The sequence below is a fragment of the Vombatus ursinus genome, unplaced genomic scaffold (assembly GCF_900497805.2).
Source record: "Vombatus ursinus unplaced genomic scaffold, bare-nosed wombat genome assembly UNPS02014807.1, whole genome shotgun sequence".
In the NCBI taxonomy this organism is placed as follows: Eukaryota; Metazoa; Chordata; class Mammalia; order Diprotodontia; family Vombatidae; genus Vombatus; species Vombatus ursinus.
Genome location: NW_020954585.1, coordinates 22,875,568 through 22,903,465, shown reverse-complemented (window position 1 = coordinate 22,903,465; position 27,898 = coordinate 22,875,568). Strand labels below are relative to the sequence as shown.

Below are 27,898 nucleotides of genomic sequence, written 5' to 3'. Positions count from 1 at the left end.
AGCAAAGTAAACCAAAGTCTTTCTCTGATGTTTTCCTTAGGTTATAGGTAAAACAACTTACAGTGAGGTCCTTTGGACAATTTGAAGATGAACCTCTTATACTTAATCTCATGCTGTAGTAAGTTGTATTGTGGCAAGGTTTCATCTAATGTGTTCATTGCTGTTCTGCAGTAAGAAAAACTTTATTGGCATTAATTTTTTGTAAACAAAGTAGATACCCATTGGTTTTTAACATTTTAATTCTTATTTGTTTACAAAAATCTATTGAACTACATTTCTGTGTTCAACTGAGATTTTCGATCTCCCTTATGGACATGCTTCTTTCCATATGATTAGTTAACTCAGCTCTAATAAGAGCTCATCCCTGATTGAGTCAGCAGTCTCTTGAAGTATTGACAGGCTTGAGTTGGAAGGATAAAAAGGAACAAGAGGAGAGAAAAAAGGTACATGTGGTGGTTGAATTTCTCCTGGACTGTAGTACTACTTATCCTTTGCTAGCACAGCAATCATTCCATATGGTAGAGGAGAGATAATTAAGTGCAACCTTGCAAGATATATTATTAAAATATATTTGTGTATAAGCAAACATTTCAGTCTTTTTTTTTTTTTTACTATGTTTACTAGAACATGATTTAGCTAATAGCAGTAAATAATAGGAGCCTGAAATAGGCTACTATTTAAGTTAGGTAGCTAATTTTTTTATAAACATTCTCACTTTTATTGTTGTTTTAGTTATTTTCAGTTGTGTCTGACTCTTTGTGACCCCTTTTGGGGTTTTCTTGCCAAAGTTACTGGAGTGGTTTGCCATTTCCTTCTCCAGCTCAGTACAGATGAAGAAACTGGGTAAAGTGACTTGCTTAGGGTCACACAGTAGGTGTCTGAGGCCAGGTTTAAACTCAGAAAGATGAGTCTTTCTAACTCCAGACCTGGCACTAAAGGACTAGCAAGAGCCTCTCTATTACACTGAAAAATGTGTGTGGGCTTGTGCTAAATACCTGTCTTGCTTTGGGTAACTATGAGTTTTCAAATAATCTTGGAGGCGTATTTTGAGAAGAGAGACAAAAGTTAGAAGCTTTTAGATTTTTATTCTATCTTCAATCCTTTATTTCTTTAGGCATAAAGGAGCCTTTCATTCTGTCCTGTGTACATACCATTCTAAGTTCCACAAATATTATTTTAAATTTATCTTTAATCTGTACTACACATGCAAATATCTAGAAAGAGTTTTCTAAAATTTTCCAGTAAAGTTCTAAAACATTCTAAATTATTTTCTCTACTCATATGTATGTTTATCTTATTTTAAGATACTCCAGTAGATCTTTGATCTCGTCAGTGTGTGTATATCATCAGTACAAATAGTGGCCCATCCACACCTTCTCACCCTCTGCAGTTCTTGTTTCTGTTATCACATAAACCCTTTATAGAGGATTTATGCAGCATGCTGGTGGCCTTTTTCTAGGTCTGTTTCATTTCATGGGTACCATTGCAGCACTTGAGCTGTCTTATCCGTTTATGCCACTTCTTAATTCTGTTGCCCTTTGGGTCAAACCCAAATTGTGATTATTTTAATATTGTGGTGTTCCAGTAATCAGATAGCAGGCCTGGTGGCACTGGTGTTAGAAAGTTGGTTGTTAGTGTCAGGGAGCAGTTTGGGTTTTGTTGAAAGCCTTGAATAGTTTTTCAGATACACTCCAATCTGTTCTTTCTCCAATACATCTGGCCCCCAGGTCATTGTCTTATCTGCAAAGTGCTTTGTTCCAGATGTGTATCAATATAATCTGGCCATCCAACTGCATATACTAGGCATTTTTCATCAGATTTTTCCTGTAGAAATTATTAGGATGACTGCTCTCTTTTCGATGGTAGATTTCATTGAGGAGGCTTCTCTTGCAAGTAGGACCATCCAAAAGCCCTAAACCATCTATAGGGCATTCTTCTTCCATTTGCTCTCTGCAGGACATCCTCCATGACAGTGTTAAATACTTTTGCCAGGTGATACATTTCTTTATGCCTCACTTGATATTAATAATCAGATAGTCATTGAATAGTTATGTCTGGTTGGATTTATCAACAATCTCATAGGAGCTTACCATTGCTGCTCATATGCATAAGAAATTCTTGGCAGAGAGCCTTTCTGAATGGATTTTGAGTTAAATAGATATTTTTAAAATAATCCACAGACATGATGGGATCTTTTTTTCCCCCTCTATACTTTCATTCAATTTTGATGTCTCTATTTTGGAAAGTATTTTTTAAAGAGCCTAACCAGTCCCTAGTCCCCTGTATTTTCATCAAGGATACTCTTGTTGAACAAGAAGATCATTACCAAGATTTTATAAAGATGAGAAAGTAGGCTTGTGGGTCAGTTTGTTTTCAACATCTTTTATTGTAGCACTATTTACTCTTAATTTTTTTTTTGCCATTCTTTTGTATTATGTTGTTTCTAGCAGAGATTTTTTTTTTTTCTGTGCATCTGGTATGGTCTAGCTGCTCTTCTCAACTTGATCTTTTTTTTTTTTTTTGGAGGGGCAGGGGAAGCAATCAGGGTTAAGTGACCTGTCCAGCGTCACACAGCTAGTAAGTGTCTGAGGCCAGATTTGAACTATTAAGTCCTCCTGACTCCAGGGTCAGTGCTCTGTGCATTTCAAATTTAAGTTGAGTACAAATGTGATGTTTCTATTGTTGATAAAATAGATTATAGGAACCCTGACAACTCTGCTTCATTTTCTCTTTGTCATAATTCTTCTAATTGGATCTCATGCCAACCTTTCTGCAGATTTGTTTTTGCTATTTTATGAGTCATTGCTCCTATAATGTTTTACAAATGAAATTATATTTTAAAGTAGTGTTGCCCTTGGCTGCTCTGTCTTTCCACACAGCAGAGCTCCAAAGTTTGCTGCTGGGTGTCTGGACTCTTTTGGTTTGTTTTTTGTGGTTACTGCTTTGCCAAGATTAAAGGGGTAAATTGTGAAAAGTTTACTATCTTTACCTTTTTCCATTTTCTTTTCATTGGTGTCATTCACCTTAAAGGGTCAAGTTGAAGCTCTTGTAATTGTATATGCAGTCTTTTTATCTTTATCCTTTTAATTTGATGTTGACTGTGACATCTCTTAATTCGTAACTAGTGGGCTGCCTGCATTGTTAGCTAATCTGATATAGATCCCATATCAGTAACCAGTCATTTCCTCTCAAGATATACTCACGTTTCATATTTTGTAATGTTTGGTTCTTGCCATGTCCATCAATTTTCAACTCTCTTACTGGAGAAAGAAGCTTGGATAGAAATTGTTTATACTCTACTGACATATTCATGATACTTAGGTGTTATATTCCATGAAAGCCTTTTGGCTCTTTCATTTCTAAATCCCAGACCGTATTTTCAACGTAGTCATTCATTGTTGGTTCACACAGAATCACAGATATTGAAGACCTCGATGGTCATCTAGTCTATCCCATATACAAAAGGAATACCCACTAGAACAACACAACAAATGGTTCTCTAGTCCCCTTTGAGACATCCAAGGAAGGGGAACATTCCGTTGCTTGAGGGAGCCCATTTCACTTTTGGACAGATGTAATTATTAGGAATTTTTTCCTAACATCAAGCTTAAATTTGCCTCTTTGCAACTTCCACTCATTGTTCCTAGGTTGGACCTCTGGGGCCAAACAGAGCAAGCATAAAATCTTCTCCATATCCCTTGAAATAATTGAAGGCAGCTATCATATCCCCAGTCTTCTCTTCTGCCATCTTAACATGCCCAGTTCCTTCAACCAATCTTTATATGTCATGATGATTCAAGGACCTTCCCAACCTTGGTTGCCCCCTTTTGGACACTATCTTCTCAATGTCCTTCTTAAACTATGTTGCCCAATATTGAACACGGTATTCTTTACGAGGCCTGATGAGGGTAACGTACAGTTAAGACTATCTCTCAATGCAAACAGAGATAATTATTAGTTTTTCTCGGCTGCCAGATCACATTACTGATGTGTATTGGGCTTGCAGTCTACAAAAATTCCCGGATCTTTTCCAGAACAAATGCTATCTAATAATGCCTCCCCCACCTTGGGAAGCAGATTTTTTTGTACCCAGGTGCCAGACTTTACATATATCCCTATTGAATTTCATCTTATGAGATTCAGCTCAATGCCTGCCAAGATCCTTTTGGATCCTGACTCTGTCATTCAGTGTGTTAGCTATCCATTGCAGTTTTGTGTCATCTGTAAACCTGAAAAAAGTCATTGATACTAAACAAACAACATGGATCCAAACAGATTCTCTGAAGAGAGTTACTGTGACCTGCTGTGGTGATGTTGAACTACTAACAGCTATTGTAAGTCCCAGTATTCCAAGCAGTTCTGAATCCATCTGTATTACCATATTATCATCTAACCCAAGTCCCTCCATCTTCTCCACAAAAATACTGTGAGATACTTTTTCAAAAGCTTTGCCAAAGATCTAGATTCCTGTTAAAAAAAGAAGTGAAATTACTCTGGCATGTGCTGTTCAGGATTAAGCCATGCTGGCTCTTTGTAATCGCTGCTTTACTTTTTACTCACGATCTCATTGAAGACATCAAGTATTAATTTGCCGTGGTTATACAACTATTCTGCCTGTAGGAGAACTATGAGCTCCTTAACCTATTATTTAAGGCCCTCCCCAGTCTAGCTTGAATTTATCTTTCGAGTGTGGATGATGGTTTTTCCCTAAACTTAAAATGCTTTCACTCACCACCACTCATTCTTACAGGCTATCTCTTAACACCTGTGATGTGCTTCCTTATTGTCACCTTTCAAAATCCTTCAAGGCTTGACTCAGTTCAGTTGTTAAATGGCTTCTGTGAAGCCATCCCTGATCCCAAGTTGTCACAGCTTTCTTCTTCAAATTTTCCTAGACCAATGTGTATGGATCTCTATTTTCTGTGTGTGCCCTTCCTCTGCATTACACCCCATCTTTTCCTTACTTTTTTGCATACATTTTGTATCCTCTAAGTAGACTGTAAGCTCCTTGAGAGATCAGGGGTGCCATTTTTAGTCTTTGTACATCAATTGCTTGGTTACAGACTTCATCAAGTGGCCATCCTGTTAGCAGTGAATATCTTTCCATACTCAGCTAGATTGGTCCTTGGCAAGAAGACAGTCTGTTGCCTTGATCATACTAGTACACAGTAGGCAGTTAATAGAGGTTTGTTGAATTTAATTTGAACATTTTTGTCAAGGGGAAAGCTAAGTGGCGCAGTGGATAAAGCACCAGCCCAGGATTCAGGAGGACCCGAGTTCAAATCCGGCCTTAGACATATAACACTTACTACTTGTGTGACCCTGGGCAAGTCACTTTACCACATTGCTTAGCACCCCCCCCCAATTATTTTTTTGTCAAGTTCTTCATAGAATTTTGTTATCCTATCTTTTGCAGCAGATATTAATGCATAAGCTTCCTGGTAGCCTTGGTTCTTGTGAACATTGCAAGGCAGGATGGCCAAATACACCTTAAAGAACATGAGGACATCATTTCCAGTTCTTTGATCTGCTTCTTTGAGGACAGCCTGGTCCATCCTTCGATTTAGGTGCAACTTTTCATCTTGTTCAATTAGAGTGAAAACATCAATATTGATGTTGAGCAGTCGTTTGATTAACGTATTAATTTGTTAGTTACTGGGGAAAATCAGTGATGATAACTCTAGAGTTGGAAGGGACCTCAGAGGTCGTCTAGCCCAGCCCCCTTATTTTACAGATGAGGAAACTGAGGCCCATGAAGGTTCATTGATTTTGTCCATTGTCAGGTAATAAGTAGTGGGATCTGAATGTAGTCTTTTGATTGCAGAGCCAGTACCCTTTCCATTGCACCAGCTCATCTCACATTGAGGAAACCAACACTCTACAGACTTTTTTTATTACCTTCTGCTACACTTGCTGCATAATCAGCATCATGTCAGACAGGCAAGAGAGACATTTTTTAAAAATTCTGCTTCATGGATTGCCAAGGCTAAAGGGTTCACCATCTAGTGGCCACACTATTGGAAATATTTCTAGCCCGAAAGATCACTTCCAGAGGCTTATCCTCCACTGGTATAGTCTTTGAAAACCTACTTTTATGATCAGAGCCGAACTTTTGTGGAGGTTGCCATTCCAAATGGAAGCTAAAGGCTGTCACTAATATCTGATTTTCACATTAAATCTTAGATTTTGGGAAATAGCGGTGAAAGAATGTGTAAAATTATGCATGACATTCTGGATTAATACCCTCTTCCCACAAAATGGTAACATGCCTGGTTAGAAACACGACAAATGCCTGTCTTTCTTGGATTTTGTCACTAAGGATAGTACATATATTCAAACTAGAAAAGCAAAATGACAATTTGAACAGATCTACTCATTTTCTTTTTGAGGTAAATATCTTTGCATCTCTTCAAGCAACTTATATGTTTGAAAAGAAAACAGGAAATCCTAGAACATACCTTAAGTGACAAAAAAGACCCATAAAGTCCACCTTGCCAATTTTCTCTCTCATCTTGTAACCCAAATAGTTGTTTGCAGAGAGAAACCTCTCAGTCTTTATTATTGTTTAATCTAGTTGGGTCTCTGCAAATGGATATTAAATTTTTTATTTTTGAGGTAGTACTTGAATAGCAATAAGTTTACTTATTTGGCTAGGAAAAGCACCTTCCTAGAATGCAGAGAAACTCTTCAGAAGTAACCTTCCCTTCCTAATAACCTTTTACATTAACCTAGCTATTAAAATTTTTGTATTTGCTGAGAAGTCTAAAATAGTTGAATCAATTTTGATTTTAATGTAATGAAATCCTCTTCTACCTACCACTTCTGCACTGTTTAGTGGCAGTGTCTTAGGAATTCAGTTTATTCTTCAAAGAGGCCTTAATAGTTCTGTGGAGTGAGGAAGATCCAAAGCCTGATGCCCTTTGTTTCTGAGTCCTCAGCATACGAATATATTCCAAGGACACAACTAAAGCATATGGGACCTAAATATGGCAAACATTTTTCTAGAATGGTTGGCAAACAGCCTGTAATAATTAAATACACTGTATATGCCATACAAAAGGCTACCAATTTTAATGAATTAGAATAAAACCAGAAATTATAGGAAACTGAATTTTCATAAGACACTCGATCTTGCACTGCCTCAGGAACATCTGTAGGAACAGCAATGATTATAAGCTATTAAGCACAATCTGCCTTATGTCATACCTTAGAAATTACTTTAAAAAAAAATCCCTGTTATTATCTGTTTTACTCGTCAGTTATCTCTCATGAAATGAGTGAAGAGCTCACAAAAAAATAATTCTGGCTTGTAATTTGATTTATAGGTGGGGTACAGAATGATCTTGAAGAACAGGTCTTACATGAAATGTCTAATAGTTTAAACTTTTGATAATTTTTTTTTTCTAAATGCTACGGGCATTTTAAATGCACACTTTTGATTCTGAAATGGCTTTTATTGTAGCAATAGTGAATATCTGAGAGACATCATGGCACAGTGGGGTGAAGAGCTAGCTAGCCCCCAGGGTCAGGAAGATTGGGTTTGAATCCTACCTCTCACTAGCTCTTGGACCCAGGGTAAGCCCCTTAACCTTCCAGTGTCCCAGGGAACACTGAGTCTTGTACATTGCAGAATAGTTGGTAACAGATGTTCCTTAGTAGTTTCTTCACTGGGAGTTCCCTACCTCAGTAAAATCAGAGGTCCTGATCAAAGGAAAATAGCGTATGTTCAGCCTTGTTACATTATAACGCAACATATGGGGAGCCTTGGATTTTTTTTAAACTCAATACTGATTTCAAGTTCATATTCTCATTGACCAGAAAAGTAGTTTGTGATAGAGTACCATTATGCTATTGGAACTTTACATAAAAACATTATAATGATGTAATAGTTAAGTACCTTTAAATCATTTTATAAACTTAAAAAAAGCCAGTCATCCATCTTAAAAAACACTCTTACCTTCTATATGAATGTAAAATGCAATACCCTTGATTATCAAGTGACTAAGTATGACCAAGAAACTTAGGACTAGATTCTCTTCATCTTTTCTAGGAAACCCCGGGGATAGTCCTGTCCTTATTACCCTTATCACTTGTATTACATATCATGTAATACATGTCTTTTTGCTATCCTTGCTCTGAATAAAACAAGAGTTTGGACTCCCACTTTTTACCTTAATAGATTAAAAGATCCAAAGCTGGAAGGGCCCTTAGAGGCGATCTAGTCCTCCCCAATAATTTCTCAGATGACAAGTCCCAGGAAGGTTGCAAGTTACCCAAAGTCACATAGGAAGGAAGAGCTCGGTGATCTCATTGATCTGGTACGGTCCCCTTCGGTTTTGTAGTTCATATTCCATTCATACTTACTCATTTTAAAAAACTCCTTTCTATGTAAGTAAAATAACAAACATCTGAGAAAACTAAATCAATTATAGCCCAGTGATATGCACCTAAGCTAACTTTAATATTTCTACCCTTGCAATAAAGAGAACCTCAGTACACAGCATGCAAAGGGTGGTGCAAAAATAGTTTATTATGATATAGTTTATGTAAAGTTAAGTAATATTTACAAAATAAAAATGATCAGCTACATCCACAGGAATCTAGCATGTCACAGAAGGTTTAAGGAATAAATATTGTGACAAAGTAATGTTTTAATTACAGTGAACAGTTGATCAGGAACAGTGGCTTTTAAAAAGCACAAAGGATTGCATTGACTGGAAAAGGAAAGGAGGGAGAGAAGCCTTATTAAGTAGATCAGCATCCTTTACTATCTTTTTAAAAGGAAATTTGACAGTCTGACAGGAGTGGATATATAAACCATGTGGGGCTAACCATATATATACACAAGTTTTACCTCATATCTGATTTACAGATGATAAGCTTTTCTGGTCAAAATGCTGGTGTTTCTTCCCTGGACCAGTTTCATTTTTCACAAAATTTTTAAATCTAGTGCACAGTACATTTAATATTAGTGCAATAATTAATCATTGTGTAAAGTGTACTACTGTGTGAGTGTATGCTTAAACACACACACACATGCATGGGTGTTAGCAGTGGCTTATTATTTTTAAGATCATTTTAGGCATGGATAAGTCATTATGGATTATTTCCAATTCATACTGTTACAGCAGATAAGATTTTCTTTTCTCTCTTAGAAGTTGATATAAGTCAGAGCTATAAATCCCATCAATCTAATATCTCAATTAAGGTATTTATCCTAATTGATTATTATTTTCATTAAGTATGAGGCAGGGTATGTTGAAAAAATGGATAAAAAGAAGAGGATATAGAAGAGGGAAAAAAAATCAAGCTATATCATTCCTAAGTGTCACAGTGCACTGCTTACCATTTTATAAATATTACTTAGAAAACCATATGATTTCCTCTCACTACTTAATTCTTGGTCTTGAACTAGTATAAGAATAAGTCAGCAGGCAAGTCAAAGATGGAGGTGAATTCTAAAAGCTTTCAAGCCAAGATATATTTACATTAATTTTATAATAATGAATATACAAAGACATATTAATGAATGTATCTATCTTGTCCAACCTCTTTCTTCCTCTAGGATAGGAATTCTTAACTTTTCACTTCATGAACTTTTAAAAACATTTCAATAATTGTATTTAAAAAGAATTGGTTTCTTTTGTAATTCTATGTATATTATGCATTTAAAACCATTTTGAACAGGGGATTCATAGGCTTCACTGGACTGCCAAAGGAGTCAACCACACAAAAAAGATTATGAACCCCTTGCTCTAGGAGAAATAAGGAGGTGGTTGCAATAAACTTGACAACTAGGATTTGATGGCTAAATTTGTTACTGACTTTTATAACTTCATTAATCTATGGTAGTTTTTTAAAAGTCATTACAGTACAGGAAACTCACTTGCATAAAATAGGGCTATTTAATGTTCTCCCAGGTCATCCTGTATTTTAGCCTTCAATTCTCCAAAATATTTTATATTGCAATTAAGTCACTTCTACATTGATGTGAGAGAATACAGTATATTGGAAATAATGCCTACACATATAATTTCAGCTTACAACATGATGTTTAATTAAACGTTATAACTGAAGATTTGGTAAATCTATTCCCTACAGCCCTACCTAATAATCTCGAATGTTGGAGAAATGATGGAATTGCATCCCTGATGTTAAAACTATACCTTATACTTTACCTTCCTATAACATTTTTAAGTTATTATGTAAAAAAGTTTTTTTGTCACATTGTAGCTATCTTTGCTAAATGCAAGTTTTTTCTTCATTTTAAAAAATTTTATGCAGAGAGAGTTGTTAATGCCATATATATCAAGTACAACATTACTGAATTCTGTCAATGAAAAATTCAACTTTTGTAGAATTATACTTTTCAGATACACTATACATTTGACAAGTATATTCAAATTCAACTGTCAGCAAAGAATTTTAAAAGATATTCAAAACAGTCATTGAAAACTATCATAATGCTGGGTTCATTCAACATCACACCCAGAGCTTTTTTTTTCCCAATCTTAAAAAGGATCCATCTGTATTAGATTTTTTTTTAAAAAAATAAGTCACAAAACCCTTTCTACTAACTTCCAAGTAATAAATATTTACAGTATGTGCTTTGAATACTGTACAGATTTTAAGTTATCTTGAAGACAAAGCTGTCTTCAAAAAGAGAAAATGCAATTTATAATGAGCATGCATGAGATTAAATGTTCACAATGTATAGGTACTCTATATTGACCACAGAAATGCAGTGGTCTAGAGGAATTACATCAAGGATGTATCTTAAAATAATATTTCATCATGCTGCTTTCATGTCAGCGATTTGCCTACCATGGAAAGCGTTCTTCTGTTAAAGCAGAAATTAATTCCGTTCTTTTATTACAAGAAACAGGTTCTTGTCCCAACCCCCCACTTCCCTCCCCCCACAAAGCCCTTTTTAAAAAAGCATTATAACAAAACCTAAAAATGTTCATGTTTTCATATTTTTTTTTCAGATTCATGTAACTTTCTATCAAAGAACACAGAATTTTTTTTTTCCTAAATAATCTGGTTCTTTTCAGTACTGAAATATGTAAAGTATAGCAGCTTGCAAAAAAGAATTATGTTTCTATGGATATAAATGTATAATTTCTTTCTCCCCTAATACAGAGAAATGTATATTGTGTTTTACCCCTTAAGGGCATTTCAGACAATATCTTCTACACTAACAATCCACTATGAAACAGATAGGTATCTAAGCACAGCAAGTAAATTACAGAATACTCTGGTTTTGGGAAAAAGTATAGGAGAAAGTTAGCTTTTCATATGTTTTTTACCTACTTCAGAGTTTGAAAGTAGAAAGAGTATCTGAGCTTAATTTTTTTAAAAAAGGGTTTTGGGGTACAGATGGTATAGAATAAAAGATGATTTTGTTGATGTGGAAGAGGGAGAAAAATTTATTATAGTGGTAAATTTTGAGCTTGCTCATTCTTTATATACCATGAGATTAATGGAAAACCTATAAGCAATAGCTTATTTAATAATTTATTATAACGAATCTAACAATACTTTGTTTAGCCTAAAAAAAAAATCACTGTAATTTTCTAGTGGAGAAGAAATATGTGTGGTATTAATGTCTATTTAAATGATTATTTAGTTTATTCTAAATCATATACATGCCAATAATAACTTTGAGGTGAAGCATAAAGTTATTGAAGAAGTGATTTGCCCAAGGCCTTTGCTAGTTAGTGGTACAGCCAGGACTAGAACCCTGACTTCCACTGTAATACCTTTACTCTCTTCCCAAATAAAATTGGAGTCTAAAAGAAAGATAATCTTGATATGGTTATAGTTTGGGTTATAAAGGAGAGTTAGTGTTCAGTTCTTAAAATTCTTCAACATGCTAAAAATTACATTGCTACATCTACTTCTGGAGTGAATAAATTTCATTAAATGCCAATACTAGTTGACTGGAATAATATTAGCTGACATTTATATGGCACTTTGGAGTTTGCAAAGAGCTTTACATAGTTCTTAAGGAAAACGTCTCTAATTTTTAAAGCCATCATTTCTTTTATTTGGCTTTGTGTTTTTAGTGCTCTTATTAGGCTTCTTTTGAGGCAACTTGCTGTTCTCTCCTCCTATATGGACAACTTGATGAGCACATCACCCATTTCTACTATGCAAACAAATAGTTGTGACTCTCTTCATTCTCATTCACTAGGCCAAAGACAATCCTTATCTTAATTTCAGTTACTTATTTCTGCTTCTGCTGACAGTACTAGCAACCAACACAATCCAAAATTGTCAATGTATTTGGAACACCACCAGCAGTTTCACTGTCTTATGTCTATCTATCCTATCAATCCTTCATCTTATACTTTCTCATCTCATCATAACTCACTTTCCCAAAGGTATATGCCCTGTGTCTGCTGAATCACATGCCTCTTGTCTTATGTCATTGTCAACTACCACCAAGTGAAACAGAAGAACCCAGAATGTCCTTATTTTATAGTTACCTTAAAAAGAAAAAAAAACACCCAGGAGGATACTCACTTTTCCTCCACAAGTACTAAAATTAGTTAACTAATGCTTTGGGGGGACTAATTTCTAGAATTAGGATCATTAAATAATTTTCCAGTGGATTTAGTTGCCTAGATTAACGTATGAAAAATATTGAGGGATGCTGCCTTTTAGAGTATTTTTTTTTTTAAGAGTATGATCCCTTCAGAATCCAGAAAAATGAAGCTGTGTGGGAAAGGATGTAGATCACTCATCTTACAAACACTGTACCAGTCTGTGTGTTTTTGTCCAGGCCATCTTCATCTGGTAGCAGAAGAAACAAGATCACTTGCTTTTACTTGTCTAGTTAAAATTCTTCCTCACCTTTGTATCTCAGGCAAAAAAAAAATTCTCAACAAGAAAATAACTGCAATCAGTACCTAATGAATTAAATAAATGATATACGGAGTGTCTTCTCGTACAGTGCAGGTGGCTTAATAGTTGTCTGTTGAACTGAATTGAACCGTAAGGTAGGGAAAGGCCATAAGAGAAGAGATCTGCTATTTTCTCAGCTACATTAACACAAATATCCTACTTCTTTCTACATAACTAGATAGTAAAACAAGCATTCCAGTTTCAACACTAGGCTACTTTTTGAGAGAAGTGGGGAAGCTCAAATAACAGCATTTCACGTTCTCTCACTTGGCAGTCTTCTCTGAGAATTAGGAGGCTGGATAACTAAAGAAAGAACATCCAAATATGTTCACTTAGTTTGCTTAGGTCAAAGTGTTAGAAAAAGCAAAACAAAATACAAATTTCCACATGCAGGTAAGCTTGATTTTCATAGGGAAGGAAATAAATAATACGACATAGCAAAACTGTAAGTATGCTTGGCAGTGCCTCAAGTCAGATTCAGTTTGTTTCCTAGTAGCAAACCCTATATTCTCTTCTGCTACACTTCCTCCTCATCCTAAGATGATTTGAGAGCCTAACTCTCAGAAGGGCCACGTGTTCACAAAGAGGCGAATGTGAGCAGTGCCATACCAAAAGCAAATGGACACTGCCTCCATCAATCACCTGCTTCAAAAGCAGGGATTCCACTACCAGTTCTAGCAGATGCAAGTAAAATATTATTTTACAGATAGCAGGAAATAATTTCCTGCTTACAAAGGGAATTCTAGCTTTTGAATATTCAAAAGATGTGATATGGAACACAGCATACACACAAAAATCACTAGCCATTTGTAGCAAGTCTACCACCAGGTGGTTTCTATTTTATAGATTTAAAAAATACTATTTGATTCTCAGTTTCTATTACATACAACAAGTATCATAAAAACTCACCCTTCCTTGTGACAGAATGACAGGCAGAGGCTCTCTGTATTAAGCATTTAGAAGTTGGAAGAGTATTGATACTGAAGTTGAGAAAGGAAGTGAATGAATCGTGTGATGGGATTGGAGGTTTGAAGTGTTCAAGTAAGACAAGAAAAAGTTGAGTATTTACTATAATCAAAGGTCATTTCCCCACCTCTACCCTTTCCATCCATATAGTTTAGTATTTTCGACTGCCTTCCCAGGTTACCATGTTGTACTCAGTCTTTTTAAGCAAGTTGAGCAGAATGATTTTAACAATACTTTTATTCTAAATCACCTACCCATTTGCCGGATAAAGCTTGCTATAAAAGATTGGCCAAGTCAACTCTGTTCAAATTCAGGCGGGAAAACCCTGCCCTTAGGGCCATCTAAAGCTAAAACACATTTTGAAAGAGGACTTTTAGCAATATAGGTGTCAAGTTAGCTCCAAGAAGAAGGAAAAAGGATGAATCCATCAAAAGGACCTTATTTCAGACTTTTTTTTTTTTTTTTCACTTTGAAAGGCAACAGAACTAGTTCTCACTTGGGGTAAAGTGTTGTTTAATCTTAAACTTGATCTTAATCTTAAACTTGTTAGTCCTAAGGATTTTGAATGGACCTTAACAAATCCAGTCTAATTCACAAAGTATTAAAATATCATGCAAAATTGTTAGCACTGTCTTATTTTGACTAGGATTTTTTTTTAAAGTATACATGAGGGTAGTCACTACTGATCTCAGTTGAATTTAGGAATAATTTATAAAAGATGACATTCCAAAAGAGTGTCACCACCTCCTCACGTTCCTTCCCTCTCCCTCCCTTCAACAAACTATGTGGACATGGTTTATAGGGGGAATAATTTCCAAAAAAGGTTAAATTTTTAGAGCAGACGCTTTTCAATGATAGTAGGAATCACAATGCAAAACCCCAATCCATATTTCAAAAATAGGTGGTCACTGAAAATAACATAAGAACGATCGGAGGAAGTAATGAGAGGGGGAGCTGGTGTTTTGTGCAAGATTTAATTAAAAAAAAAACAAACAAGAATTAGGAACGATCAGTTTCAACAATTCTGTTGCAGTACTTTGCCACAATATTCTGGGATGTGTGGTTCTAAGCTGCATTAGTAGAAGGAGTACAAAATGCCATCATTTCCGCTCCCCACTCCCCCCACCCCCTGAAAAGTCTTTCATCAGAGTCGAGATCAAGGGTGGCAGAATCAGGGTTACAAACCACCCCTCCTCTCCAACTCCCCCTCTAATTTCTCTCCAGTAGGTCAGTGCTGTAAATCTAGGCAGAAACAGAATGTCCTCAGGCTTTACCTCAGAGAAACATGAGTTAAGACTAACTCCTGGCGTACTTGGCTCAAAGTGCACATGAGCACCAAACCACTGCCAGTTAGCAGCAGAGCTAGATACGCCAACTGGGCCCTGTTTCCATACCAATACATTCGGTAAGACAGAGCTAGCTTATCAATAGGCTGCTGAGCCTTAATACTGACACTTAGTGTAATGAATTACAGTAAAGAACTCTAATACAGGCTGCTAGAATGGGAGGGAAATTAGATTGTTTGCCTTCCTCCCCCCCCAAATCATTTACTAATTCTAGAATATAGTGGAAGAAAAGATTTGATAAGATGTTGGGAGGGAGGAGTTGAAGGAATCAACACAGCAGGAAGTGGTGTGAACTACAATCCATAAATCAGTCTCTTATCCATCCATACAGTTAATGATGACAATAATAACAATAACAATAATAATAATAATAAAATACGGTACAGACAAAAAACAGCGTTTGTGTTGTGCTGCTGCAAGCCAGGTGGGATGTGTGTTCAAGTTGAATGGGATACAACTAGTCTTTCTTCAAGTCCCTGGATTCAAAGAGTTTCAGACGTTCTTGCACAGTCAGGCCTTCCTTCAGACTCTGGGTGTGGAAAGATAAAAAAAAAAGAAATGCAGAAAATTTTAAAATTCCCAAATCACAGCCCCTGGCAATTTACGTAAAAGTCCCAAATAAAAGAGTACATGTGGCAAACAAAGAAATGGTGTTGATGCTCAGGCCAAGGAAGGAGAAAGGTTGGCCTCCTTTGTGAAGAGATTAGTGGAACATGCTAGAGAGAAACTTATTGTGAAGGGTTATTGGGGAATTCTAGAGTTTCCTGCCTTCTCTCTCCCAAAGTAACTGGATGATAAAAGGAGAAATGAGAACGTGTGCATAAAGAAGCTGAAGCAAATGAACAGGCTTGAAGCTGCACTACAATCAGCAGTCCGAGTGGTTAGGTTAAAAATCTTGTAGCTACCTGGATAGCTAAAAGAGTATAGACCAAAACCCTTTCACACCTTATACTGTGGAATTCTTGTACATCTGCACCCCTAAGAAATCAACAAATCCCCCAATATGCTGGAGATCTTTTTCTGTGTGTGGTCCCCTCCCACACCCCTTTAATATCTTGAAAAAGATACTTATATAGCAATCAGGCTATTCATCTATTGACTCTCATTCTCACTACCCAACTGATTTTCCTCCATTTCCAGTCCCATGTGTCTTTAGAAGGATTTTTATTCAATTTCTCAAATGCTAGTCATAATCAGTAATTAATATGGTACATAGCCTATTTGCATCACCAGTGTGTCTTTTCATTGTCATTTGGATCACAAGTAATTGATACTTCTGAGATTGGCATCCTTTGTTGCAGCCATATAGCATTGATGGGATAATACTAATATAGGGAGCAATGGGTAGCACTGAAAGCATTAGCTGCAGTGATTGGTCTCAGTACCAGAGGACAGAGAATAAATTCTACCTCCCTTCTCTAAGAGAGATAGGGGACTCTGAATGAGGAATGTGGCACGTTCTATCAGACGCAGTTGCCGTCCGTTGGTTTTGTTTCAGTGTTTTTCTTTGTTACTGTTGCAGTGGAATGAGAAGAAGAAGGTGGGAGAAGTTGTGGGGGAAATGATTATTGCAGTGTGTACAAAAGGCACAAAAAAGAAAGTGCTAAAAAAAAGAAAGAAAGAAAGAAAGAAAGAAAATGCTACACGGCTTTTCCAAAGATGATCCTACTCAATCCCGAAACAGAGAACTGTCTATAATATGTGTCCAAGAAAGACAAAGAGGTGGACTGACTCAGGGGGATTTGTGACACAGCTGCCTGTCACAATCTATAAGATGTCTTTTCATGTCTTTTGGTCAGCCAAACCAATCTGAATAAATTGATCTCTTTCACATTATCACCGATTTCACCAGGACTCAGTGAAATTAAGCATCATTTACTACTAGAAGCATTTAGAGGATGCTGCCTTTTGAACTTAAGACAGAAAATTTTCTCTCTCTCTCTTTGCATATCAATTTATTAATCTTTTATTATGAACACTGTATACCAACTTAGTGGAGTTGGGAAGCTCCAGCTCTGTTGCTGACTATATAACTACACATAATTAATGACCCTGTACCATCATTTGTCATTTAAAGTGGTGATGATACTTTTACTTTATACATGTATTGTGAGAATAAAGTGACAGTGTAGTAATGTTGCGAACTATAGTGATACTATAAAATTCACAACATGAATGCTTTGTATTGCCTTTTTATGTGTTACATGTATTTATCATCTCTCCCAACTAAATTATAAATTGCTTAAGGGCAGGAACTGAGGCTTACTCATTTCTTCATCCTTTATGGTGCTTAGCATAGTGCTTTGAAACAGGGGAGGCATTAACAAATTATAAACCAATAAATGTCTAAACAAACCTAAATCACAAAAGGTTGAGACAGTATGCTCAGCAGGACCAGGCAAGACGCTGGGGCTGAGCCAGAATGGGAACCTTCTAGAAGCTAAAATCTCATACCCTTTTGCCGTGCACAAACATGTTCACATGAACTGTGTGAGGAGCCAAGGGTCCTTCTCCTTGTGCCCTATCCTATGTAGGGGGCTGCACTCCAGCAGCCAACAGGACTGCTGAGAAACAAGTATCGTCAACAACAGAGCATCCATGCAGAGACACAGGCCTGTCAAACAGTCACAAATCACAGCAAACAGGGTTGAGGGGACATTCTTTTTTTTTTCCAGGCTCTAGCAGTTTTTTCTACACTGAAGCAGAGAAGCAGGAAGGAGCAACAGTTAGTAAATCACCAGTGACAAGTTGTGGACTGCAAAAACACCCGTACTCATTCACTGTGCAACTTTCTCACTCAATACTCATGTGGTCTGCTGAGTACATGTCACTTCAGAATCCAAATAAAAAGATTTGGGTAAAAAACCCACAATTCCCTGGGGCAGGTTACTCTTTCCTTTTCTCTTTATATTCTGTTGTTGTGTGTTAATAAAACCAGCGTCACAGGTTTGATTCCCCATTTATGCCAGGTAGATTCATGGATACGTTATATTCTGTCCCCGTGACCATACCTCACACTTCAGTCAACACTTCAGGAAAAAAAACAAAAAACAAACACGCTGCAATTGTTTACTAGAAAGTTCTGCTGAGACTATAGAAATTACCCAACGTGTCTTATTGTCATTATGGAGGAAACTACTGAAAACTGTTCCCATTCGTGCTGAGTCAATATAATTTTTGAGTTATGATAGACTTTTTTTTTAAACATTACTAACTCATCTTATACATACTTAAAAGAATGTAAGTCCTGTCAGGGAAGCATATTGCATGTGGCTTGTGATAATCTACTATTGAGATATAGAGCTCTTAGTGATACAGGTAGCACATATAAATATCACTTGGTGAGTCATAACTAAAGCATGACATACCTAGTTCCTGAAGGCTGTCTACTTGAAACCACACTAGCAGCTATTGACAATACTACACTCATTATTTCCATTTTAATTCTCCTACTGTTTTTCATAAGTTTTTACAAATGTTTATAAAGAAAAATATAACAATATACTTCATTTCTTGATTAATTTTTATCAAACATCAGGATTTCTGACCTGTGAGCTAGAATTTATTTGTCTGTTAATACAACATGCCCATTAACTAACTCTGTTATTTCAAATAACTAAATCTGGCAATGATACAGAAGGCAGCACTTCTAGATATCTGTCCTTAAGAAAGCACTTCTAGATATCTGTGCTTAAGAGACTGGTGAATATTAGAATGCTAAAAATTTAAGCACTGTAGTCATTTAGCAGATCTGAGGCTGAATTGGAACTTGAAGTGGCCACTTCTAATGCTACAAAGAGCAAAGTGCAAGGAAACCTATTACAGATACCAGGAAGAAGCAAAATATTATAATGATTATTGACTCCCTGCTGAGGGGTCCAGAGACAGTCATATGGAGCCTTGACTTAGCTCATTAGAAGGGTGTGGTGTCTTTCTGGAGTTAGCTCTGAGATATGACATACTTATCAAACCCACAGACAGCTATCCTCCTGCTGATTAAGGTGGAAATAATGACAGTAAACCTAAAAAAGATCGAGGCAAGTAGCAGGAAGTCAAAGGGCCTGGGAGGTCCTGACGTTGTTTTCATCTATTTCCCTAGAAGAAGGTTAGGATTCTGAAAGGAAAAAGAGGCTATAAGAAGCAAACAATCCACTGTGTTGATATCAAAGAACGAGAATTTCTTTTCTGGACCATGGCTTCAGATACCAAAATGACACCTGACCATAAATGCCTTTACTGAGTGATGGGAAGAATGAATTTGACCAGACCCTTGCCAACCTGACCAAAAAGGACTCAAACCAAAACTAAAGAGGGAAGAGGAAAGATGTTCACATAAAAATATAAAATGAGAAACTGTAGAGTTTAGTAGGACAATAGTAGAATAAGTGCTTGGTAATTCAAAGGAAAAGAATGGAGAAGAACAGGAAAAAAATACTTAGGGTCTCAGATGTCTACATGCACAGAATATGGATGATAAACTGAACTTGACATTTTAACAAGTATATATAAACTCGTTAAGACTTGGTGGGATATGACACAATTTTAAGTGAGCAAAATCCATAGAACAATTTATACGAGGGCAGAAAGGTTGTAAAGAAACAACTCTGAAAAACTCGAGAATTCTGATTCATGCAACACACAACTGCATTTCCACAAGACCTATCAATGAAGCATATTACCACCTGACAGCTGCTGGACATAAGATGCAGGAAGACAACATTTTTGGACATGGCCACTATATACATTCATGTTGTTTAACTATAGGGGCAGCTAGGTGGTGCAGTGGATAGAGCACTGGCCCTAGAGTCAGGAGGACCTAAGTTCAAATCTGGCCTCAGACACTTGACACTTACTAGCTGTGTGACCCTGGGCAAGTCACTTAACCTCATTGCCTAGCAAAAACAAAAACAAAAACAAACCATGTTGTTTAACTATGCTTCTTTGTTACAAGGATTTTCTCCCTTCTTTCTGTTTTTGGTAGTTGAGGGAGGGGGGGAGTGTCACTGGGGGACAATAGGGATGCCAAAAATAAAGGGGCCATTGATGCATTTTAATAATAATAATGATGATAATAGCTAACATTTATACAACCCTTCTAACTGCCACTGTGTTAAATACTTTACCATTTTTATCTCATTTGATCCTCACAACAACCCTGGGAGATAAGTTTCATATTTGGGATACCTATGAGACATCGAGGTAGACACAGAACTCAACAGGAAACTTTCCCTTTACAGTTGAGGCGAAAGGGATGTCAGAAGGAATCTAGTTCAACCCCCTCATTATACAGTTGAGAAAACTGTTGGGTCCCAGTTCTGTGTCTACCTCGATGTCTCGTAGGTATCCCAAATATGACTCTCCTTTTTCTACTATGGGCACTGCTGTGCTTCTAGTCAGTCAGGCTTACAACTACACAGCCCTGGATCCTTCTTCTCTCCCTCCTCTTTTGCCGTCTTTATTCAGCAGCCAAGTTTTGTCAGTTCCTTCTCAACATCTCTATTTGTCCCTTTCTTCTTATTCATACCATAACGACCTTAATCCAAGCTTTTATCACCTCTCACTTGGATTATTTATTGCAAAAGCCTCCTAAGTGGTTGCCTGTATCCAATCACTCTACAGGCCATCTTCCACACAGATGCAAACAGCTCAGGTCTGACTATGACACTCTTCTGCTCAAAAACATCAGTAACTCTTATTTCCCCATAGGATAACTTCTTTGTTTGGCATTTAAAGTCCTTCACAATCTGGTTCCTGCTTAGCTTTCTAGGCCAATTACAAATTACTGCTACCCTAATGCACTCTAAGTAAGCTCAAACGGGCATACTTGCTGATACCCATACATTACCCTCCAGCTCCCACCTCAGGGCTTTACAAAGACTATGCTCCCCATCCTTGGAATGCTCTCCCTTCCTCATTTCCTCTTGGAATCGCTAGGTCCTTTGGAGGTTCAGATTAAGAAAGCTATCTCCTCACCTCCTTCAAAATTCCTTTCCTCATTCCCCTGGTTGTTAATCCCTCCTGCCCCAAGATTGTGTTTTTTGGTAGATACCATTTTTGTATCAATAATTCTCTCTATATACATATACACATATTTTATATGTACTATGTGAATGTTATCTGCCTCAATAGACTGTGAGCTCTGTGAGGGAAGGAGCTATTTAATTTTTATATGTAATAGATTTAAAGGTTAAAATGCTATAAATCATATTTAGATGCCTCTAGGTGAACAGCACTCCTTTAAATAAAAATTAACTTAATCCTGTCCTGCTTGCAATAATGTATTCATTATTCCATTGACAATAACTGACCATCTCTTTTGGATCCTGTTAACTTTTTTTTTTTAATTTTAATTTTAATATTTTTTTTTGGCAATTGGGGTTCAGTGACTCGCCCAGGGTCACACAGCTAGTAAGTGTCAAGTGTTTGGTCTGAGGCCAGATTTGAACTCAGGTCCTCCTGACTTCAGGGCCGGTGGTCTATCCACTGTGCCACCTACCTGCCCCAATCCTGTTACCTTTTAACTGGGTAAGGGAATCTGGGTGAAAAATAGCTTAATCATAAAGTACAAGTACTCGACTACCTCCATCTTATTCACAACCCAACGTATGGTGGAAATCCTCTTATTCAGCATTTCAATTCCTTTATTCTCTCTTCTGACCAAAATCCTTCCCTTATTTCCATTAAAGACTGTTAAAAAGCCTCAGAAGAGTTCCATTTTGATAAAACAAAACATTTAAAAACACAAAAAAAGGGAAAAATATTAAATCCATTCAAAGTTACTTTTGCCTGATTAGTAACTTTTCCCCCTTTAAACAGCTTACCTAACCAGAGAAAGCTACAATCAACATTTGTCAAATCTTTGCATTATTTTACAGTGCTGACATTCACCAACTAGATAAAATACAAACTGCAAATGTACACAATGGCAAACATTTACTAGGTTAACTCAGCAAATCTGGATTAGAGGGCATTTCCACTATTCCAGTGGAATAGGGGGTGGTTGGTTTTAAAAAGCATGATGGTGACTATTGTCCTTGACTTTTTCATGTTATCTGGGTAGGTACTTGATAAGTGTCAGCTTCTTCACATTAAGGGAAATAACACTTGTGAACTCTTTCTCCTTGCAAATGTCTGATTTGTTGTTGTTGTTTTTTTTCTTTAAAAATGTATCTGTGCACAATGCAGCAAGTTTAGTTGGGGACATGCACAGGTCATTCAGCATGCATGCTTGACTGCTCCCACAGGTGCCACTGTAGCCCTTTCACACAACACATCCTGCCCACCCATGAGAAGTCAGCTCCACAAAGAGCCTGCTATTCTTAACAAAGTGAAGGTGTACTGCCTCCCTGGGCAAGGTGTCCCGTTTAGAGATTGCAATGCCAAGGAGTGTGGCAAAATGTGAGGGAAGAACTCGCCAGGGAAGGGGCAAAGAAACTGAATGTGGTTTTCCATGTAGATTCTGGAGTGGGAGAGATGATCGATTAAAAAGAGTAATAATAAAATGAGGAAAAAGATTATAGCTTGATATGGAGGTATGAGTAGTGCATGCAGAATGTGTTGCTCCCTCAAGGGAGTCAGGTTGGTTGGTTGGTATGGGTTGTTTACCTACATGACAGGGAACCTGGAATCTGGCTCGTTTCAGTTATCCCATGAGACCTGCTCAATTACGGACTGTCAGGGGAAAGAGCAAAAATAAACAACAAGAAGAAGCACATAAATCCTAAATGCAACAGTGTTCATAACAATCCACCCTCCACCCATCGGACCCATAAAAAGCATGGACACCCTTTAAAAAAACTCCCCTGGGCTGCATCCCATGGAATAAAAGGGAAATAATTCAAGTACTCAGCACGATGGGTGAAGAGTGTCTTTGTTTACCTATATATACCCACAACCTCATGCTTTCTCCAAAAGTCATCAATACCAAGATATGGAGACACAGGTGATGATACATGACGGAAGTGGTGATGACAGGAGGCAAAACGATATCAGACAACACAGAAGCTTGGATGATACTGGTTTTAGAAGTAGAAAGGAGAACTAACTAGAAGTTCTACTTCTCAGTTCTGGCCTCTTAAAGATTAATTTCATTTGTGAGTAAGTAACTCGATCCTTGTTAAAATTATTGTAGTAAATATACTCAACATGTAATAAGTAATTCTGCAAATGGCATAAGCTCTGTGAAATTAAAGTTCATTTCTGGAAATGAATGGCTGTTTCCATTTTGGCTGCCTTCTACTGCTCTTGAAGTTGAATTCTTCTGTGTCACTGTAGTCTTTAAAAACCAAAACTCACCTTTGACCTGATATTCCTTAACTGACGGCTAACACTGGATCTGTCTTTCTTCAAAAAGTCAGGATTGCTTTTAGATTTCATGATATCTGAAAAAACCAAACAGGCCCATTAACCTTTTCCTTCTATAAGTCTTTAAATAGCCTGTAACTTTTTAAAATTGTAAAACATTTCTAAGCATAATGATTATATGTGGGGGTACGGGAAATATTCAATGAGGAGTTAGGGAACTCAGTTGTGCTGAATTAAATTTCCATGACCATCTTTGGTAAGACTTAAGAAATGCCACTAGAAACTAATTACAATTTATTAATAATATTTATGTAACTTCAATCAAATAACACAAAACACTTTAGTAATGTGATTTTGTAATGATAATAATATTTTACAAAGTATTTCCCCCACAACAACTCTCTGAGGTTAAGTGGTCTTAGTATTTTACCTCAGTTTTACAGATGGAGAAACTGAGGCTCACAGAGATTAAGTAATTTGGCCATGGCCATAAACTTATTAGCGAGTGGCAAGTACACAACTTGAACTGATACCTTTTTTCTCTTGTAGTTTTTTTTTTTTAATTTTTAGGCAATTGGGGTTAAGTGACTTGCCCAGTCACACAGCTAGTGTCAAGTGTTTGGTCTGAGGCCGCATTTGAACTCAGGTCCTCCAGGGCCAGTGCTATATCCACTGCGCCACCTAGCTGCCCCGAACAGATATCTTTTGACTCCAAGTAAAATATAATCATACCTTTGACCTGGTACGGACTATACTCCCAAAGTGTTATCAAAAACAAAACAAAAATTGTTCTTGTCTTTTCTCATATCTCTAAGTAGTAAACAAATGCTTATTGATTGATTGATTGACTAAAACGCCATTCTCCTTTGCAGAGAAGATAAACAAAATAATGACTGAGCTGCTTTCTATCAATTGTCATCATCCCATTCACTCCATAAACGGGAACTATCCCATCTGTGATCCCCTTTTTTCTCCTAGTATAGCTTTAAAAAAAACCCTTTCTACTGTCCATAGGTTCCCCCAGTCTCCCCTCATTCTGAATTTTAGCACTCCTAAGTACCATTTTTCCAGGGTCATGCCACAATTTAATATTCATTTTCTGTTGTCTGGCTTTGCTTCCATCTTCTATATATTTCTTTTAAAAAAAATCTAAGTCGGCTAATAAGTTCCTTGTGCATCCACAACAGTCTCTTAAAACAAGTGCCTTTTTTTCTCCATGATGGAATTATTTTCCTTTGTTTCTCTGGAATTTCATTCTTGAGTATCCTCCATGTCTCCTGGGCTGATTTCTCTTAAAGCATTTTAGTCCATAGGATTGTACCTATCTTTCTTTTGACCCATCTGAGGTTTGCTTTCCCAAAATCTAGAAAGTATCTATCAGACTCTACCAGGATTTCCTCTCCTCTGTTACAAAGTCTAGGATTGAGTGGTCACTCCCCTCAGAGTTCACATCATTTCTACCCTAGCAATCAGTTCCCTCCCTGCTACTGAGAACCATATTCAGATTAGAATTTCTCCTTGTTGGTTCTTCTACCTTTTCAAGGATGAAATTATCTTTAAGACAAGTTAAGAAGTTACCAGTGGTTCTGCTTTTAGTAGAAAGAAAACTCCAGCAGATATCTAGATAAATGAAGGCCCCCTCCCTCACCCCCACTCCCTATCACTAATACTATGTCTCTGTGCCAGGCTTGTGATGACATTCTCTTCGTCTGTAGTACAGTTTTATATTCTGCTGCTCTTGGAAAACTGAAGCAGTTTTTAGGCTGCTTTTGTCTCATTACTGCAATTGGTTTACATCTGTTAAACTTTTGTATAAAATCGACTTTTCAGCAGCAATAATGCATTTAAATAAGCTGGAACTATTCTCATTGCACATGCATTGTTTTCTAATTTTCTTTTAGTCTTTTAATCTTTTCTCTAAAATGTCAGAATTTGACTGGATACAGACTGCTTGATTCAAGGAATGAAACCCATACCGTGTCTATTGAATGTATTCAACTTTACTTCCAATAATGTTACTTGTTGCTTATCATGTCCATGGTTTCCCAATCTAGTTCCCTTAAATTCTCCATTTCTGAGAATATAGCTGTGTGTAGCATTCACTACTAACAGTCTTCATTTCTTTTGTCTCTGTTAGGATAATATTTATAGTATTTCTGTCAAACATTACTACGATATATGAGAAGACACCAAAAGCTGTGGACTGATGCATTATACAGGCATTCCTTTCTCTGCCACATATCCTGATGTAGAGATTAATACCTTACATTCAACCCTTCTCTCTTTTTATACTACACTAAATACAGTGTGTAATGATAATAATGATGACGATGATGATATGGATATAAACTATAATACACATTCATTATTGCAGTAGTATCCACAAGTTAATGTAATTTGGTGTGTATTAATGAGGGCACAGGAACTAGGAAAGAAAGGAAAGCTAAAAGAAACCAACCATATCCCGACACTGTAGTATTTTCAGGAGACTTTTCACCCAGTGCTTCCGTGGCTGCTTTTAGCTGCTCTTTCAACCTGCTGATATCACAGTCTGCCTTGGCCTTCACAATACTCAACTCTGTGTAGATATCTTTGTACTTATCACTAGCATACTTCTTGTCCTTGAAAAAATGGAAAAAAAAAGATTATAGATTAACAAGAAAATCAACATATGACTATGACAGTGATGTGTCAGGATTATTGTCGATACATTCAGGATTTTAGACACCATCTATTTTTCTAACTGAGTCATGTGTTCTGTGAGTAGGCATTTGACTTTGTGAACATGATCTCATCTGACCCTCACAAGAACCCAATGGCTCTTGTATTCTACAGGTATTACTGCCCTCATTTTACAAATGAGGAAACAGACAGCTTTAGAAAGGTTCATCACATACTCACATAGCTAATAAGTGTTTGAGGCAGGGCTCAACCTGAGGTCACCTGCTTCTAAAGAAGCCCAGTGCTATGCCATGCTACTAGGACCCTATCATTTTATGTAATCTCTGCAAAACTTTCTTCATAGGGTCTCTCAAATATTTTAAAATTAAGGGTACTTCCCTCTTTAAACACAATCAATGCATATTTGAGGCCTCTGATTCTCTGTCTCTGAAAGGAGGAAAGCTGTTAACCTTTACAAGTCTCACTTAATATGATAAATATTTGACAAATGTTAGACAAACAGCCAGAATGTAAAATCTAAAAGGAAAAATGATAAGTAAGCAGTAAGAGATGCATCATTCACAGAACTGTACCTTCGAGGAATATCTACCCTTCTTCTAGCACCATCTCTAATGTACTTGGTTTGAGAAAGGATCAGCTTAAGTAAAAGCAGAATCCCCAGTTATCAACGACTTAAAAAAAAAACCAACAAACCAACCAAACCCTATAACACACCTTCAATTAAAGTTTAAGCTAGAAGATTCATTCCCTGTCTTATACATGTTATTTTCCTATTAAGAAAGTGGCTGTACATTGGAGCTCTGATGAATGAAGTGACCAATCTTGTTTTCAGATGACTGAGAGTAAAACATAAATCCTTCTCTCAGTAGAGAGCTTTGGACTGTGGGTGCAGGATGAGGGACACAATGCCAAACATGGCCAATGTGACTGATTTTACTCAACTATACTTCATTGTTACATAAAAGGCTTTACTAGGGACGTGGGCCAGGAGGTGGTTGTGACAGTAACTGTTAAAAAAAAAAGCCAATATGACATCTTAGAACAAAAAATGTGGCTGAATAACCAATGAAACTTTTGGCATTTCGTTTATTTGAGTTCCTGAAACCCCCTCACATTTTCTTTTCTTTCTTTCTTTCTTTTTTCTTTTAAGGCAATCAGGATTAAGTGACTCGCCCAGAGTCACAGAGTTAGTGAGTGTTATGTGTCTGAGGCCAGATTTGAACTCAGGTCCTCCTGACTCCAGGGCCGGTGCTCTCACCACTGTACCACCTAGCTGCCTGGGACCAAACATGGGCTGGGTAAACTATACAACACAATTGAAATTCTATTAACTTTAGAGGACTGTGTTATTCCATGGTAACTCTTAAAGTTTTGCTTGAAAACTGAGAAACAGATCCCAAGATACAGATGGGATCATACTGCTATTGACAGGGAATGACCTTCATACTTTCCCTTCATATTTCTCAATTTATTCACTCTTTGCTGTTAATCACATAGTTATTCCAACATTACCCTCAGTGCTGTCTGCAGCTCATCCTTGAGAGAGCTGATTTCCTGTTTCAGGTACTGTATTTCTGATTCCTTGACCCGCAATAAGACCTGTAATAAAACAAAAACGAAATGTGACTGTTCAGAAACAAACCTGCCAAGCCTATAAATGCAATCAGGGGTTGGGGGTAGGGGGGAAGAGG

At 37.0% G+C, this 27,898-nt stretch overlaps 1 protein-coding gene across 1 annotated transcript in view; it reads right to left on the bottom strand.

Annotated features, from left to right (window-relative positions):
* Positions 1-14,324: 14,324 nt before the first annotated feature.
* Positions 14,325-27,898, bottom strand: part of MPRIP (myosin phosphatase Rho interacting protein) — a 186,045-nt gene continuing 172,471 nt past the window's right edge. Inside the window, exons 21-24 of the mRNA XM_027874439.1 lie at positions 27,720-27,806; positions 25,984-26,146; positions 23,517-23,602; positions 14,325-15,750 (exon numbers count right to left, since the gene is read on the bottom strand). Coding sequence (XP_027730240.1) covers positions 15,679-15,750; positions 23,517-23,602; positions 25,984-26,146; positions 27,720-27,806 — 408 coding nt within the window. The 3' untranslated portion in view covers positions 14,325-15,678. The remainder of the gene's footprint in view (positions 15,751-23,516; positions 23,603-25,983; positions 26,147-27,719; positions 27,807-27,898) is intronic.